This window comes from Salmo trutta, chromosome 19 (genome assembly GCF_901001165.1).
Source record: "Salmo trutta chromosome 19, fSalTru1.1, whole genome shotgun sequence".
Lineage (NCBI taxonomy): Eukaryota > Metazoa > Chordata > Actinopteri > Salmoniformes > Salmonidae > Salmo > Salmo trutta.
In genome coordinates this window covers 8,994,366-9,011,924 of record NC_042975.1, presented here as the reverse complement: position 1 = coordinate 9,011,924, position 17,559 = coordinate 8,994,366, and the positions used below count along the sequence as shown (strand labels likewise).

Below are 17,559 nucleotides of genomic sequence, written 5' to 3'. Positions count from 1 at the left end.
GGGGGTTCCAGGGTACAGCCTGCTGGGGTTCCAGGGTACAGCCTGCTGGGTTCCAGGGTACAGCCTGCGGGGTTCCAGGGTACAGCCTGCGGGGTTCCAGGGTACAGCCTGCGGGGTTCCAGGGTAGAGCCTGCGGGGTTCCAGGGTAGAGCCTGCGGGGTTCCAGGGTAGAGCCTGCGGGGTTCCAGGGTAGAGCCTGCGGGGTTCCAGGGTAGAGCCTGCGGGGTTCCAGGGTAGAGCCTGGGGGGTTCCCAGGGTACAGCCTGCGGGGGTTCCCAGGGTAGAGCCTGCGGGGTTCCCAGGGTAGAGCCTGCGGGGGTCCCAGGGTAGAGCCTGCGGGGGTCCCAGGGTAGAGCCTGCGGGGGTCCCAGGGTAGAGCCTGCGGGGTCCCAGGGTAGAGCCTGCGGGGTCCCAGGGTAGAGCCTGCGGGGTTCCAGGGTAGAGCCTGCGGGGTTCCAGGGGACACCAGGCAAATTTCTTACCAAAACTATTTGACTGGAAATCAGCATTCACAGAGGTCGCCATTCTTTTTATTTAAAAAAAAAGAAGCCCTAAAAGGTCATTATTTTAGTTCTCAAAAGAAACATTACATTCCAAATGCTCAAAGTCCTCTTCAAATGTCATGATGTATGTAAAATACTATACACTCTTAGTCGCTTCTCCCAATATAGATTCAAGAAAATGTCCAAAAGCCACCAATTAATTGATGGAACGTTTGACAAGTTTGATCATACATAATACTATGTATTCATTCTCAAAATTGTAACAAATAATACTGTTTTAGGTCAATTCAGCGCTGGCAACTCCCTCAATCTGTGATCAGCTCTCACACTTCTACCGAGAGGGTTACTAAAGTGTTCACGCAAGCCTCTGATCACTTCATACTGGGGCGGGGTGCAGCTTTAACACTGAATGGCAGGCATATCAAAATTCCTCTTCACATACAATATAAATGTTTATATACACACATTTATATAGGGCTTTTCCTCATACATACCAAAAATATTTGGTACCTGACAAAAAGAAAACTTTGGAGCGTTGCTATAAATGACAGTGCAAATGGCTACATTACATATCATGAAAATAAAGTTCCTACAGCTATCGGACGGTGACTGCATGCAAGCCTAAGCGTGCATAAAGCTTCTACATCAAGTGCCATATGTGTCTGTTCTCTTCAGTATGAATTCATTATGAACATTGGTGTCTTCCACCTACACACCAGCCTGCCCTACCCCTGGACTTGGTAACATTCAGGTTGTGTAACAGGCCCTCGGCGGGCCAAGGGGGGGGGGGGGGGGGGGGGGGGGGGGGGGGAACGCTAACGTTAGTGACCTACAGAGGGTCAAATTCCTTGATAAAATGTAATTATAATTAGCAGTGAAATACAGCCCAATTGGAATATATTGGGATGTTGAATGAGCGTTAATGAAACTACAAAATGTTGTGGCTGTGTTTTGTCCTCTGCTTAATGGGTGTACAGTAGAACGCAACTGTCAACTTCAAAGCTGCATTTTGTTGATAAACTCAGTGGCCTTGTGTTTAGAGTTTCCACCCCGAAATTGGAAGGTTGTGGGTTCAATCCCGGCCCAGTCCTACCAAAGACTGAAGAAATGGGACCTGATTTGTATCTACTTGGGACTCTGTGTTAAAGAGAGCGATAGGGGGTAAGGCCCTGCGATAGACTAGTGGAGGGGTAGACAACCCTGGAGTATCACAGGTACTGCAGGATGTTGTTCCAACGAGGAAGCACACCAGACCAACTGAGCTAACTGATCAGTTCAGTGATTGACTAAACCCACCTGTTCCTTCCAGGTTGGTTAAACCGAAACATGAAGTGCCTGCAGATCTCCAGAACCAGGGTTGCCGACCCCTGGACTAGTGTCCCGTCTAGGGGGGTGTACATCAACCTGCCTCATGCTACAGAAACAGATCTGCTGCTATCAGTCCTCCTGGCTAGCACAAGGCTACTTACATATTTTGTGGTCAAGTGGGAGAAGTCGATGCATATTTCTCAACAGTGAAATGTAATGATGTTCAGTATGGCATCTCAGACTCAAACAGCACTAAAGTCAGCATCAGATTTCATACAATCCTATAGGATTAATAACCATGAAATGTTAATGAGTTTAAAACCAACATTTAAGAAACAGGACAACAAATAGATGAGTTCATTAAGGGGGAGGTGTTGGATAGTGGCAACAGGAAGTCAGTCCAACAGTTAACCAGTTCATTAAGGGGGAGGTGTTGGATAGTGGCAACAGGAAGTCAGTCCAACAGTTAACCAGTTCATTAAGGGGGAGGTGTTGGATAGTGGCAACAGGAAGTCAGTCCAACAGTTAACCAGTTCATTAAGGGGGAGGTGTTGGATAGTGGCAACAGGAAGTCAGTCCAACAGTTAACCAGTTCATTAAGGGGGAGGTCATTAAGGGGGAGGTGTTGGATAGTGGCAACAGGAAGTCAGTCCAACAGTTAACCAGTTCATTAAGGGGGAGGTGTTGGATAGTGGCAACAGGAAGTCAGTCCAACAGTTAACCAGTTCATTAAGGGGGAGGTGTTGGATAGTGGCAACAGGAAGTCAGTCCAACAGTTAACCAGTTCATTAAGGGGGAGGTGTTGGATAGTGGCAACAGGAAGTCAGTCCAACAGTTAACCAGTTCATTAAGGGGGAGGTGTTGGATAGTGGCAACAGGAAGTCAGTCCAACAGTTAACCAGCCAACTCCATCTTGGTTATACGTATTGGCCACTCAGTCTTTAGCTGTGGTGGTGGTGGTGGTGGTGGTGGAGGTGGAGGTGGAGGTGGTGGTGGAGGTGGTGGTGGTGGTGGAGGTGGTGGTGGTGTGCAGGAGTGAGGATCAGAGGCAGCAGAGGCTGGCAGACCGTTGTAGATCTGACTAGAGTTCAGCTCCACATGCTGTGGATGATGCTGCTGCAGGTGAGGAGGCAGACTGCTGGGGCTGGCGATGCCGGAGACATGACTCCCCCGGGCCCTGTGACAGACCAGCCACCTGGCCCTCCAAATACACACTGTCCACTGTGTCAGCCTGCTGGGGGCCCAGCTCTAGGTTAGGGTTAGCAGAGGTGGAAGAGGGGCTGGCTTGGCTCCCTTCAACAGGAACACCATTCTGAGTAACGCTTTGGTCCCCCTCAGCCACTGGCTCTCCTTGCCCGGCCTCTGCTGGGTTGGGATTGGCTGGTAGAATGTCCTGGGTGGGTGCAGCGGTGGCATTGGCAGGCTGTGATTGGCTCTTCAGCTGTTTGTGACAGAGGGGGCAGGTCTCCTGTACATAAAGCCACTTCTTGAGACAGCCAGCGTGGAAGAAGTGGCTGCAGGGAGTAATGACAGCTGACTTCATGTCCTACAGGAAGGGACAAGACACTGGTTAACTACTGAAATGGTAAAACCTACTACAATACCAGATTCAACATGGACCCTTTTCTGATGAGTGGAATTATCAGTTACATATCCTTATTCAAACTAAACGGTCCTTCTCTATGAATAATAAATATATATGTTTTATGCTGAAGCAGAATCTACTACATATCTCCTCTAGCTGTACTGTCGTCCACTTCAAACCAGAAGGCTTTTAAAACATTTATCAGACTAATAATGTTGGTCTCAAACACTCACTTTACTCTTCAAGCACGCACACACACACACACACACACACACACACACCTACCTGATAGCAGATGGAGCAGATGTCGTTGTACTTCTCCAGCTGCAGGTCAGAGGCGGTGGGCAGGCTCTTGATCTTGTTGACGGCGTCTCGGCGCAGCAGGAAGCTCTGCCAGCCCAGCTGTGCACGCAGCCAGACGTTGTAGTAGGAGTGGATGAAGATGATGGTGGAGCCCATCACCGTCCACTCCCCGAACACCGTCTCAGACACGCCGTAGGCCACCACCACGAGCGCCACCAGGAACTCCAGCAGCCGGTAGGTTCCGTTCACGTAGTAGATGACGTCGTCCATGTTCTGTACGGGCTCCTTACGGACCTCCTCCACCATGAACAGGATGTAGATAAGAAGGGTGCCCAGCACCTAGGGGACAGGGACAGTGAGGGCAGGCGGTTAGGATCACAGGTCATATATACAAACTAAATCAGTAAGATCTACTCCTTTCTGTTAATGGACACTTCAGGTCAATGTACCAGAATGTTCTAAAAACTAATCACCAAGGCATTTCCAAAGACATTGATGATGTTTTGGATCTTCCTGAAATGAAATCCATAGAAAGGTAATTTGGGGGAAGGACATCCCTTCGAAATCTGTATCCAAAATAATGATTGAGAAATAACTAATTAAAGTTGGGAACCTTGACACTTTGGTCTTACCCAGGCCTAATCGTAAACATTAAGACCGCCTAGGGGACTTCAGTTATAGTTTAATTGGCTTATCTAGGTAATTAGCTTAAATCAACTTCTGTTAGGCTAAATCGTGTTGCGATAGTTCAGTCTGACAGCCCCTGCTTCAATTCAGTTGGGCTTGAATGACTGGGGCATCAGATGAAATATTCACAGCCATTGGAGGCTCAGGGGTCCAGCCTTAACACGAGTCCCCTGATCAGACTGTCCGTCAATCTGTGGCGGAAGCTTCGGAGCTTTCTAAAAGTACAAGACATTACTAGGTAATGTTCATAGCCCTCCAATGAAGAGATTATACACAGCCATCCAGTTAACATTAAGACATTACTACCATTAGTGTGTAGATGCATCAGCCTGTCTTGGTGTCACCTGAAACATGAGTAGATTGAGAATAAAATATATTTTAAGGATAATTAAAAAGTAGCCTTTTTGTTCATATTGGTTTTAAAACATTCTCTACAAGTACATAACATTTCCAGAGTGGGATCTCTGCTACTGAAGTAATCATTTTGGATACAGACTTTAATAAGGTATGCCAAACATCCTTTACCCAAAGGACCTTTCTTTGGATCTTATTTCAGGGACATCCAGAACATCAAAGGGCCAATCACGTGTTGACGCCACCTCTCGGAGTGCGCAGGGTTTTCCTTATTTCAGAGGTAACGTATACTCACAGGTGGCCAGGAAATAGCAGGGGGTAGCTTACAGTCCTTACCGTGCCCGTCCCGTCACCATGTGTCTCCACAGCAACAGAGCTTGAGGTGTGTGCATGTGTCTCCACAGCAACAGAGCTTGAGGTGTGCGCATGTGTCTCCACAGCAACAGAGCTTGAGGTGTGCGCATGTGTCTCCACAGCAACAGAGCTTGGTGTGTGCGCGCGCGTGTGTGTGCATGTGTCACCACAGCAAGAGAGCGTGGTGTGTGTGTGTACCTGCAGTGAGGTGAGGATGCTGGAGGAGATGATGATGAGGAGCCAGAAGTCCATGAGGAAGAACTGGCAGATCATGTAGGCCATGTAGGCTGGGAAGACCAGCAGGAACAAGCACAGGCTCACGGCCCGGAAGTGCTTCCACAGGCTCCTGAACAGAACAACCACCAGCACACCTATTAGATGAGAACCGCCTCCGAGGGGATCGATAAAGTTCTGTCCAATTCAATCATATAGTTGGGTTTACATCTTAAGTTACTCTGCTGCCCATTTCTCTGTATAAATAAAGGTTAAATACATTTCTCTCTCTCTCTCTGTGTGGATGACCCTATGGGCCCTAGTCAAAAGCAGAGCAAAAATAAAGTCACATTTCAAAATCAGCCTTGAACGTCTTACTTGTCCCGGGAGGCCCCTAGAGCCAGCACAATGGGGTCAGCTATCTCCAGCATGGACTGTAGGATGGAGGCCACCACGATGAAGAGGATGATACTCAGGAGGAAGGCTCGGTGGATGACCTGCAGTTCGATCAGACCTGTCTGTACAGCCAGGATCAGTAACGTGATGCCCTCTGTCATGCCCCTGAGATGGGAGGGAGGGAAGTAGGGGGAAAGAGAGATTCAGAAATACTCCGTCTTTTTAAAATTATGTCAGAAAGGAAAATGGTTCCTCAGTGTTCAAACCTGTGGTCCAAAGAACACACTTAACAGACATGAACACAGAGCATCACATGGGCTGAATGAGAAGGCAGCTGGGCGGGCAGCGGACTGACCGGTGCATGGTGTTGTCATTCATGAAGGCTCGGTAGCCCTGCAGGTAGAACTTGCAGAGGGTGAGGACGCCCAACGCCACGAAGGAAACAGTGAAGACCAGGCCCAGCAGGGAGTAGGGGGTGCTGCAGCACTCTGCAATACTGGGGGGACAAGGAGAATTCATCACTAAACTTATTCAAAGGTCATGCATGCATTTGTAATAGATGGACCACATCCCATTTTCTGGGATTTAAAACAGACGTGAGTGAAACTGTAGAACTTGACTCAATAACGTTGAGAAAAAGTTCCAGAGAAACAGGTCGGCTTGAAAACCTCTCGCATGCCACACGGGATAAACATTCCATGACAAACTGCAACACCACTAAGTGTTTGTAGTGCTGGTCCCACCTGGTGAGGAACAGGAAGAGCAGCCTCTCTCTGGAGGTGGGCTGGTCTCGGCTACTGAAGTAGCTGTAGATCTGCAGGGCGAACAGAACCAACCAGAAGCACATGAAGAGGACTGGCAGAACCAGCTGGTTCCACAGGGACATCCCTAGAGCCAGCAGCCCGTATACCTCCACCACCTGGGCACAAAGAAGAAGAGGATGGTTAGCTACTATAAATAAAATAGAAAACACATCCAGATGGCTGGTAGATTTACAGCCTCCTGAGAGGGGAAAACACTGAGGATCGGTGATAATGGACTGACTGAATCTCCTCCAGTTTTACCTGCACCAGCTCCCTGTAGGCGGTCTTGGCCAGGTTGTAGGGCACCAGCAGGTTGGAGGCCAGGAAGTAGATGACCTCGAGGCCCGTGAAGATCATGGCGAAGCGGTTGATGAACACGATGGTCTCCAGGGGGACCAGACAGAGACGGGCCACCAGGGGGAGCAGGTGAGCAGAGAACAGCCAGATCCTCTTGGTCTGCATGACGCAGGAGCACAGGGTGCACACCACCAGCTGAGCTGGAGAGAGAGACACAGGAGGGACGGGGTTAATACACAGGGTGCACACCACCAGCTGAGCTGGAGAGAGAGAGACACAGGAGGGACGGGGTTAATACACAGGGTGCACACCACCAGCTGAGCTGGAGAGAGAGAGACACAGGAGGGACGGGGTTAATACACAGGGTGCACACCACCAGCTGAGCTGGAGAGAGAGACACAGGAGGGACGGGGTTAATACACAGGGTGCACACCACCAGCTGAGCTGGAGAGAGAGACACAGGAGGGACGGGGTTAATACACAGGGTGCACACCACCAGCTGAGCTGGAGAGAGAGACACAGGAGGGACGGGGTTAATACACAGGGTGCACACCACCAGCTGAGCTGGAGAGAGAGAGACACAGGAGGGACGGGGTTAATACACAGGGTGCACACCACCAGCTGAGCTGGAGAGAGAGAGACACAGGAGGGACGGGGTTAATACACAGGGTGCACACCACCAGCTGAGCTGGAGAGAGAGAGACACAGGAGGGACGGGGTTAATACACAGGGTGTAGGTGAACATCCACCATACAGTCTGTAGGGACAGCTGCGGTGTAGGGACACAGAACAGCTGAATCTTAAGAGAAAGTAAAGATCTGACTGAGAAAACAATTAAAGCATTGACGATTTTGCAAGTCACATTTACAATGCCCTCGAGGGCAAAACGCACCTCAAAAAGAGTACACTGAGGCAGGCAGGACTGGCATCTTTACTGCTACATGCCCCAAGTTCACTGGGATGACAGTGCTAACATGCTACTGCACTAGAAAGAGCAGAATCTGCTCATCACATGACAGAGACTAGAGAGATAGATTGAGACAGTGAAGACCGTGTCAGACCCAGTCTCTCTCTCTAGGAGCTGATGTGACTTCCCCGAGGCTGGTGAGGACAGCACAGCGACTGATGTGACTTCCCCGAGGCTGGTGAGGACAGCACAGCGACTGATGTGACTTCCCCGAGGCTGGTGAGGACAGCACAGCGACTGATGTGACTTCCCCGAGGCTGGTGAGGACAGCACAGCGACTGATGTGACTTCCCCGAGGCTGGTGAGGACAGCACAGCGACTGATGTGACTTCCCCGAGGCTGGTGAGGACAGCACAGCGACTGATGTGACTTCCCCGAGGCTGGTGAGGACAGCACAGCGACTGATGTGACTTCCCCGAGGCTGGTGAGGACAGCACAGCGACTGATGTGACTTCCCCGAGGCTGGTGAGGACAGCACAGCGACTGATGTGACTTCCCCGAGGCTGGTGAGGACAGCACAGCGACTGATGTGACTTCCCCGAGGCTGGTGAGGACAGCACAGCGACTGATGTGACTTCCCCGAGGCTGGTGAGGACAGCACAGCGACTGATGTGACTTCCCCGAGGCTGGTGAGGACAGCACAGCGACTGATGTGACTTCCCCGAGGCTGGTGAGGACAGCACAGCGACTGATGTGACTTCCCCGAGGCTGGTGAGGACAGCACAGCGACTGATGTGACTTCCCCGAGGCTGGTGAGGACAGCACAGCGACTGATGTGACTTCCCCGAGGCTGGTGAGGACAGCACAGCGACTGATGTGACTTCCCCGAGGCTGGTGAGGACAGCACAGCGACTGATGTGACTTCCCCGAGGCTGGTGAGGACAGCACAGCGACTGATGTGACTTCCCCGAGGCTGGTGAGGACAGCACAGCGACTGATGTGACTTCCCCGAGGCTGGTGAGGACAGCACAGCGACTGATGTGACTTCCCCGAGGCTGGTGAGGACAGCACAGCGACTGATGTGACTTCCCCGAGGCTGGTGAGGACAGCACAGCGACTGATGTGACTTCCCCGAGGCTGGTGAGGACAGCACAGCGACTGATGTGACTTCCCCGAGGCTGGTGAGGACAGCACAGTGACTGATGTGACTTCCCCGAGGCTGGTGAGGACAGCACAGTGACTGATGTGACTTCACTGAGGCTGGTGACAGCACAGTGACTGATGTGACTTCCCTGAGGCTGGTGAGGACAGCACAGTGACAGCACAGTGACTGATGTGACTTCCCTGAGGCTGGTGAGGACAGCACAGTGACAGCACAGTGACTGATGTGACTTCACTGAGGCTGGTGACAGCACAGTGACTGATGTGACTTCCCTGAGGCTGGTGAGGACAGCACAGTGACTGGGCCAAGAGGTCGCTGTCTACAGTTGCTCTCCTCTTGCTGGAAAACATGACACTGTCATTTAGCAGACGCTCTTATCAGAGCAACGTAAAGGAGGAGTTAGGTTTAAGTGCCTTGCTCAAGGGCACAGAGATAATTCACCTAGTCGGCACGGAGAGTTGACCAAGCAACCTTTCGGTTACTGGCCCAACACTCTTAACAGCTACGCTTCCTGCCATCTAACCAACATGAACTCTGTGTGACATGCAGAGCTCAAGGCAGGACAGGACAACAGTTGATGGGCATTTTACATTATTTCACTTCATCTGCTCTTGACCAAAATCAGAACGACACAAATGCAGAGGTAAACAGAGGACAGACTGCTATTTTCACCACGATTGAACTGATTGTTACAAAAAGTATCTGGTGTTTTGCATTGATCTGTGTCAGGACAGAAACGACATTGTGTGCATGTGTAATGATTATTTGAAGTGGGGAGAACAGCATAGTGAGGGCAGAATGGAGGGCTAAATAAGCAGTAGTAGCTCAACACACCATAAAAACTACATCTAAAAAAAACTAGTTTGAATTAAGAATTTCACATTTCATGGTATTTCCTGGAAGTTCAAATATCATGGTATTTCCTGGAATTTCAAATATCATGGTATTTCCAACAGCTATTCCCCCTCAGGAGAATGAAAAGATTTCGCATGGGTCCTCAAAAAAGTTGTACAACTGCACCATCGAGAGCATCCTGACTGGCTGCATTGCTGCCTGGTATAGCAACTGCTCGGCATCCGACCACAAGGCGCTACAGAGAGTAGCATGTACGGTCCAATACATCACTGGGGCCAAGCTTCCTACCATCCTTCTATATCAGGCGGTGTCAGAGGAAGGACCTACAATTTTTCAAAAACTGATGCTGGTAGTGAAAGGTGGGACTGTGTTCAGTTAGTTACCCATGAGGCTGGTGGTGAAAGGTGGGACTGTGTTTAGTTAGTTACCCATGAGGCTGGTGGTGAAAGCTGGGACTGTGTTCAGTTAGTTACCCATGAGGCTGGTGGTGAAAGGTGGGACTGTGTTTAGTTAGTTACCCATGAGGCTGGTGGTGAAAGGTGGGACTGTGTTTAGTTAGTTACCTAGGAGGCTGGAGGTGAAAGGTGGGACTGTGTTTAGTTAGTTACCTAGGAGGCTGGTGGTGAAAGGTGGGACTGTGTTTAGTTAGTTACCTAGGAGGCTGGTGGTGAAAGGTGGGACTGTGTTCAGTTAGTTACCTAGGAGGCTGGAGGTGAAAGGTGGGACTGTGTTTAGTTAGTTACCCATGAGGCTGGTGGTGAAAGGTGGGACTGTGTTTAGTTAGTTACCCATGAGGCTGGTGGTGAAAGCTGGGACTGTGTTCAGTTAGTTACCCATGAGGCTGGTGGTGAAAGGTGGGACTGTGTTTAGTTAGTTACCCATGAGGCTGGTGGTGAAAGGTGGGACTGTGTTTAGTTAGTTACCTAGGAGGCTGGAGGTGAAAGGTGGGACTGTGTTTAGTTAGTTACCTAGGAGGCTGGTGGTGAAAGGTGGGACTGTGTTTAGTTAGTTACCTAGGAGGCTGGTGGTGAAAGGTGGGACTGTGTTCAGTTAGTTACCTAGGAGGCTGGAGGTGAAAGGTGGGACTGTGTTTAGTTAGTTACCTATGAGGCTGGTGGTGAAAGGTGGGACTGTGTTTAGTTAGTTACCCATGAGGCTGGTGGTGAAAGGTGGGACTGTGTTTAGTTAGTTACCTATGAGGCTGGTGGTGAAAGGTGGGACTGTGTTTAGTTAGTTACCTAGGAGGCTGGAGGTGAAAGGTGGGACTGTGTTTAGTTAGTTACCTAGGAGGCTGGTGGTGAAAGGTGGGACTGTGTTTAGTTAGTTACCTAGGAGGCTGGTGGTGAAAGGTGGGACTGTGTTTAGTTAGTTACCTAGGAGGCTGGTGGTTACCTAAGCATCATTTCATTTAAACAAAGCTTTTTCATTGTTAAAACAAACCTACAATTTCTCCAAAAAGGAACTATTCCACCAGTATTTTAGAGAAATGAGAGTACTTCGCTGATTGAATCTAAAAAAGGTCAAAGTTCAATGACTGTCCCTATTCAAGATCGCAAAACTCAAAGCCAAGGAATCAATCAGTCCCTCGCCTTGTTAGGGAAAGGGTTCCCATGGTTAAAAGTAGCAGAGGGTTACCTAACAGAAGGAGAATCTGCTCATCATCAGGTCATTATATAACGGCATTTCACAGGCAGGCCTCCTATTCATGATGACATAGGACACTGGTTGCTTGCTTCTTCCCCTTTCGGGCTTTCAGCCCTTTACTGAGCTCTGAACACAATATTATGGCCAGTCGTATTTTTAGAAGAGGCGGCTCCCACACCCCAGTAAGCTAAAAGCCTACAGATACTGCAGAACCACAACAAGCTTCCCTCTTATGAAAGAAGCAGCGCAACAAAGAAATACATCAATGAGAGAGCGAGAGCGAGCGTGGGGGAAAGGTAGAGATTAAAAGAGATATTGAGAGGCCTGTCAGAGTTGTTACTGGAAGACTGACTGTATTCAGACGCTCTACCTCGTTGTGTGCTCCCCATTAGAGAGCTGAGGAGCTCTGCGGCAAACGGCATCTCAGAGAAACACATTCAATAGCACCCACCTCAAACACCCTACCTACTGCCTACGATGAAGTTAGTTAGTTACCTAGGAGGCTGGAGGTGAAAGTTTGGACTGTGTTTAGTTAGTTACCTAGGAGGCTGGTGGTGAAAGGTGGGACTGTGTTTAGTTAGTTAGTTACCTAGGAGGCTGGAGGTGAAAGGTGGGACTGTGTTCAGTTAGTTACCTAGGAGGCTGGTGGTGAAAGGTTGGACTGTGTTTAGTTAGTTACCTATGAGGCTGGAGGTGAAAGGTGGGACTGTGTTTATTTAGTTAGTTACCTATGAGGCTGGTGGTGAAAGGTGGGACTATGTTTAGTTAGTTAGTTACCTAGGAGGCTGGAGGTGAAAGGTTGGACTGTGTTTAGTTAGTTACCTATGAGGCTGGTGGTGAAAGGTGGGACTGTGTTCAGTTAGTTAGTTACCTATGAGGCTGGTAGTGAAAGGTTGTACTGTGTTTAGTTAGTTACCTATGAGGCTGGTAATGAAAGGTTGGACTGTGTTCAGTTAGTTACCTAGGAGGCTGGAGGTGAAAGGTGGGACTGTGTTTAGTTAGTTAGTTACCTATGAGGCTGGTGGTGAAAGGTGGGACTGTGTTTAGTTAGTTACCTAGGAGGCTGGAGGTGAAAGGTGGGACTGTGTTTAGTTAGTTACCTATGAGGCTGGTGGTGAAAGGTGGGACTGTGTTTAGTTAGTTACCTAGGAGGCTGGAGGTGAAAGGTGGGACTGTGTTTAGTTAGTTACCTAGGAGGGCGGAGGTGAAAGGTGGGACTGTGTTCAGTTAGTTACCTAGGAGGGCGGTGGAGAAGCGGTTCACGGACAGTGGCTCCAGGTAGAGCGGTCCCTCGTACCCAGAATGCAGCTCACTGCGGACATAATCCCTAAAAACAATAAGACAAACTAGAGATCAGTTCACTTCCTGCAGTCACACCTCCTCAGTCCTCACTGGCTAGATACAGAAATATCCCTCAGAATTCAACAAGTTACACACCCAGAGCCTGTAGAAGCTTGAGTCACTCAATACTATTACCCTTACCTGTTTTATGGAGCAATGTGAAAATGGTTAACAATTACAGCACGCAATGGCTTTTTAAAATGACCTTCCAAATACAGTTCACTCCTTGCTAACAATTTAATGTCTGTGTGTGTGTGTGTGTGTGTGTGCATGTCTCGCTCTCTCACCTGGAGACTTGGTGTCCAGCGAAGAGCAGCAGGGCAGTGAGCACATATAGGTAGAGCTTCACCAGGTGTTGACGAGGCAGAGTCAGGAGCACCAGGCTGAGGATGTAACCTGTCACACGGCAGAACAGAGACATTCAGTCAGGAGCACCAGGCTGAGGATGTAACCTGTCACACGGCAGAACAGAGACATTCAGTCAGGAGCACTGTCTTAATGCACTGATGTTGGGTGGGAAGCTGGTTAAGACCTGTCTTAATGCACTGATGTTGGGTGGGAAGCTGGTTAAGACCTGTCTTAATGCACTGATGTTGGGTGGGAAGCTGGTTAAGACCTGTCTTAATGCACTGATGTTGGGTGGGAAGCTGGTTAAGACCTGTCTTAATGCACTGATGTTGGGTGGGAAGCTGGTTAAGACCTGTCTTAATGCACTGATGTTGGGTGGGAAGCTGGTTAAGACCTGTCTTAATGCACTGATGTTGGGTGGGAAGCTGGTTAAGACCTGTCTTAATGCACTGATGTTGGGTGGGAAGCTGGTTAAGACCTGTCTTAATGCACTGATGTTGGGTGGGAAGCTGGTTAAGACCTGTCTTAATGCACTGATGTTGGGTGGGAAGCTGGTTAAGACCTGTCTTAATGCACTGATGTTGGGTGGGAAGCTGGTTAAGACCTGTCTTAATGCACTGATGTTGGGTGGGAAGCTGGTTAAGACCTGTCTTAATGCACTGATGTTGGGTGGGAAGCTGGTTAAGACCTGTCTTAATGCACTGATGTTGGGTGGAAAGCTGGTTAGGACCTGTCTTAATGCACTGATGTTGGGTGGGAAGCTGGTTAGGACCTGTCTTAATGCACTGATGTTGGGTGGGAAGCTGGTTAGGACCTGTCTTAATGCACTGATGTTGGGTGGGAAGCTGGAGCAGGTTAAGACCTGTCTTAATGCACTGATATTGGGTGGGAAGCTGGTTAAGACCTGTCTTAATGCACTGATGTTGGGTGGGAAGCTGGTTAAGACCTGTCTTAATGCACTGATGTTGGGTGGGAAGCTGGTTAAGACCTGTCTTAATGCACTGATGTTGGGTGGGAAGCTGGAGCAGGTTAAGACCTGTCTTAATGCACTGATATTGGGTGGGAAGCTGGTTAGGACCTGTCTTAATGCACTGATGTTGGGTGGGAAGCTGGTTAAGACCTGTCTTAATGCACTGATGTTGGGTGGGAAGCTGGTTAGGACCTGTCTTAATGCACTGATGTTGGGTGGGAAGCTGGAGCAGGTTAAGACCTGTCTTAATGCACTGATGTTGGGTGGGAAGCTGGTTAGGACCTGTCTTAATGCACTGATGTTGGGTGGGAAGCTGGTTAGGACCTGTCTTAATGCACTGATGTTGGGTGGGAAGCTGGAGATGGTTAAGACCTGTCTTAATGCACTGATATTGGGTGGGAAGCTGGATAGGACCTGTCTTAATGCACTGATATTGGGTGGGAAGCTGGTTAAGACCTGTCTTAATGCACTGATGTTGGGTGGGAAGCTGGAGCTGGTTAAGACCTGTCTTAATGCACTGATGTTGGGTGGGAAGCTGGTTAGGACCTGTCTTAATGCACTGATGTTGGGTGGGAAGCTGGTTAAGACCTGTCTTAATGCACTGATTTTGGGTGGGAAGCTGGTTAAGACCTGTCTTAATGCACTGATATTGGGTGGGAAGCTGGTTAGGACCTGTCTTAATGCACTGATGTTGGGTGGGAAGCTGGTTAGGACCTGTCTTAATGCACTGATATTGGGTGGGAAGCTGGTTAAGACCTGTCTTAATGCACTGATGTTGGGTGGGAAGCTGGAGCTGGTTAAGACCTGTCTTAATGCACTGATGTTGGGTGGGAGCCGTACTGTGGAACAGTAGTCCAGGAGAGCCATCATGGTTTGGTAAATGGTGTGGAAGACGTCCTTGAAGACAAAGACCCTCTCCCCCATTTCAGAGCACCAAACCCAGCCAACAGTTTCCCTGTGACCAGTCTGGTGTTTGTTCTGACCAGTGTAGGTCAGACTTCCTCCTCTGGTACTTATGGTGTTTACTCGTTCATTAAATGTTTAGTCCGTCAGTTATTGAGATACTTTTACCTCACACACACACACACACACACACACACACACACACACACACACACACACACACACACACACACACACACGTTATTGACTATACGTTTATCCCATGTGTAACTGTTGTTTTTGTCGCTCTGCTTTGCTTTATCTTGGCCAGGTCGCAGTTGTAAATGAGAACTTGTTCTCAACTGGCCTACCTGGTTAAATAAAGGTGAAATATTATTATTAAAACACCAGATTTTTTTTAAAGGCACAAAAAGACACTCAACTGCTGTCTAACACATAAGGGACAGATTTAACACAGGCGTCCACGACTGTCTGACTGGCCTTCACTTCATGTAGAATCCTGCAACTGTTATTCCAATCCTCTCAGTAATACAGAGGAGTAGTGAGGACAGTGAAAGCAATAATCCTGCCCTCCCTCCACCATCTTGGTTGAGCGCGGCCTGTAGGAGTCAGCCGGAACAGTCCTAGACAAAGTCACCAGGCACTAATACACTCGGGACTCACTGGCTGACTTGGACCCAGCAATACATCTGGCAATTCACCCTTGGGATTCTGTTAGCAAACAGCCAACACACCGAGGAAACCACAGCTCTCTCCATCATCCGCTGTGAGTGAGTGGAAGTCAAACGTGCAACTAAACCTGATCAAACGTTTATTAGAGATCAGGGAGCATGACAAAAACAGTTAGCCATCGAGGCTTGAAGAATGGTCAGTGGACTGAGTCATTCTGGAGAGACAGAAACTTAAAGACTAACATACCCACCCACAGAAACTGCAACCCTCCCATTGCTGTAAGGGTGAGAGGTCAGCATGTCTGGGGGCTATGATATTTGTGCTTTAAAAACTCACATCATTTTTCATGATTCATTCAGGATTATCTGTAATCATGGTAGCATCCACATTAATGTAGAAGTGTTCAGAAACATTCTATTCACCACGAGTGATTCCAAAATGACACATGATTTACCAATCAGTTACTGTGCACAAAATCTGAAACAACCAAAACAAACTGCAAATGCATCCAACATGTTTGTAGAGTCACAAGGTTGATGTAACCACTGCCCAGTATGAATGTGACCAAGAGATTAACTATTCACTACTGGTCCCAATATTTTTAGTCCCCTAAAATGGAGTGACTGTGTACAAAAAGTGAAATAATTCCCAATATGGATGAAAATACCCTTAAGCGTAAGCTGACAGTCTGCACTTTAACCTCAGTCATTGTATCAAGTGCTGGAGTACAGAGCCAAAACAAAGCTGCCACTGTTACAATACTTTGAGCTCACCGTTCATGATTCTACCTCCCTTGAGAACCAAAATGATTGTGATCCTCTCTCTCGGATCGCCACAGGCCCGACTGGAGTCAATGTTTGTAGGTGAACCCAGCCACTAGCGTGCGAGTGGCCCGGTCAGTCAGGATGAGCCAGCCTCACAGTGAAAGCCAGGGTGATGGGAGATTAGAGGGGGGCAAGCTTAACCCTCCTTCCCTTCTCCCCCTCAGACTGTGGCTGTAGCCATGAGCGGATCCCGCTTATATAATCCTGAGAGTTAGAGCTATATTCTGCCGGCCAGCCCGACCAGACAAGTCACTGCTGTCAATAGGCTCATCTGGCTGCTCAGTCAAAACCGTCACAGAGCACGAAACAGAAACATGTGAAGGGACGACAGGAGAGGGTAAGCACTGCTGACGTAATGCCTTGAACGAATCCAGAACCCAAATAGAACCTTCATTGGAAGTCCATGCGGTATCTGAACAGAACAAGCTCTGGCTTTAGAGAGCCCGTGTTCAGTGCCTTCCTTCAGTGATGAATATGAGTCAGTGTAACATTGTGTGGGGGTTTGGTTGGAGAGGCTCCCGCTCTCGACACAGAGTTGCAGTAGTGGGGCTGGGAGTTACCAGGGACCTCACAATATGATAGTGCCGATACCATATGATTCCATACATATAGTGTGATTCTATACTGTGATTTTATTGCGATTCGATGTTCCAAACATATTGCTCACTATATGTCTGCTGCAGAGGGACAAGAGAGAGACATGAGAAAATGAGTTTAGATCAGTCATGGAAATAAAGTGCTGAAAACATTGGCTCCCTATTTAAAGAGACAGAGAAGAAGCTATAGAAGGAAAAATACAGGAGTTTTGGCGCAGGTACAGACGACTAGCTAAAAATAAATATTGCGATATTGAAAAATATACATACACACAAAATATATATGTATACACATACACAGCGCATTCATAATATAAATATATATGTATACACATACACAGCGCATTCATAATATAAATATATATGTATACACATACACAGCGCATTCATAATATAAATATATATGTATACACATACACAGCGCATTCATAATATAAATATATATGTATACACATACACAGCGCATTCATAATATAAATATATATGTATACACATACACAGCGCATTCATAATATAAATATATATGTATACACA

General features: G+C 48.4%; 2 protein-coding genes across 8 annotated transcripts in view; both read right to left on the bottom strand.

The window, feature by feature from the left end:
* Window positions 1–508: 508 nt before the first annotated feature.
* LOC115153955 (RING finger protein 145-like) overlaps window positions 509–17,559 on the bottom strand; it is a 31,523-nt gene continuing 14,472 nt past the window's right edge. The window contains exons 3-11 of the mRNA XM_029699671.1: window positions 13,000–13,108; window positions 12,607–12,698; window positions 6,768–7,003; window positions 6,447–6,622; window positions 6,059–6,199; window positions 5,686–5,868; window positions 5,293–5,440; window positions 3,682–4,038; window positions 509–3,357 (exon numbers count right to left, since the gene is read on the bottom strand). Coding sequence (XP_029555531.1) covers window positions 2,893–3,357; window positions 3,682–4,038; window positions 5,293–5,440; window positions 5,686–5,868; window positions 6,059–6,199; window positions 6,447–6,622; window positions 6,768–7,003; window positions 12,607–12,698; window positions 13,000–13,108 — 1,907 coding nt within the window. The 3' untranslated portion in view covers window positions 509–2,892. The remainder of the gene's footprint in view (window positions 3,358–3,681; window positions 4,039–5,292; window positions 5,441–5,685; window positions 5,869–6,058; window positions 6,200–6,446; window positions 6,623–6,767; window positions 7,004–12,606; window positions 12,699–12,999; window positions 13,109–17,559) is intronic.
* LOC115153956 (adhesive plaque matrix protein-like) lies at window positions 13,171–15,112 on the bottom strand. 7 transcript variants are annotated; one of them, XM_029699674.1, is made up of 2 exons: window positions 13,965–15,112; window positions 13,171–13,922 (listed from the first exon to the last, which is right to left on the bottom strand). In XM_029699674.1, exons 1-2 carry the CDS (start codon window positions 14,952–14,954, stop codon window positions 13,194–13,196), a joined length of 1,719 nt encoding a protein of 572 aa, XP_029555534.1. In that variant the 5' UTR covers window positions 14,955–15,112; the 3' UTR covers window positions 13,171–13,193. The 7 variants fall into 7 exon arrangements, with proteins under 7 accessions (XP_029555534.1, XP_029555536.1, XP_029555532.1 ...); XM_029699676.1 differs by having other exon boundaries at window positions 13,171–13,874; window positions 13,923–15,111; XM_029699672.1 differs by having other exon boundaries at window positions 13,171–14,096; window positions 14,139–15,111.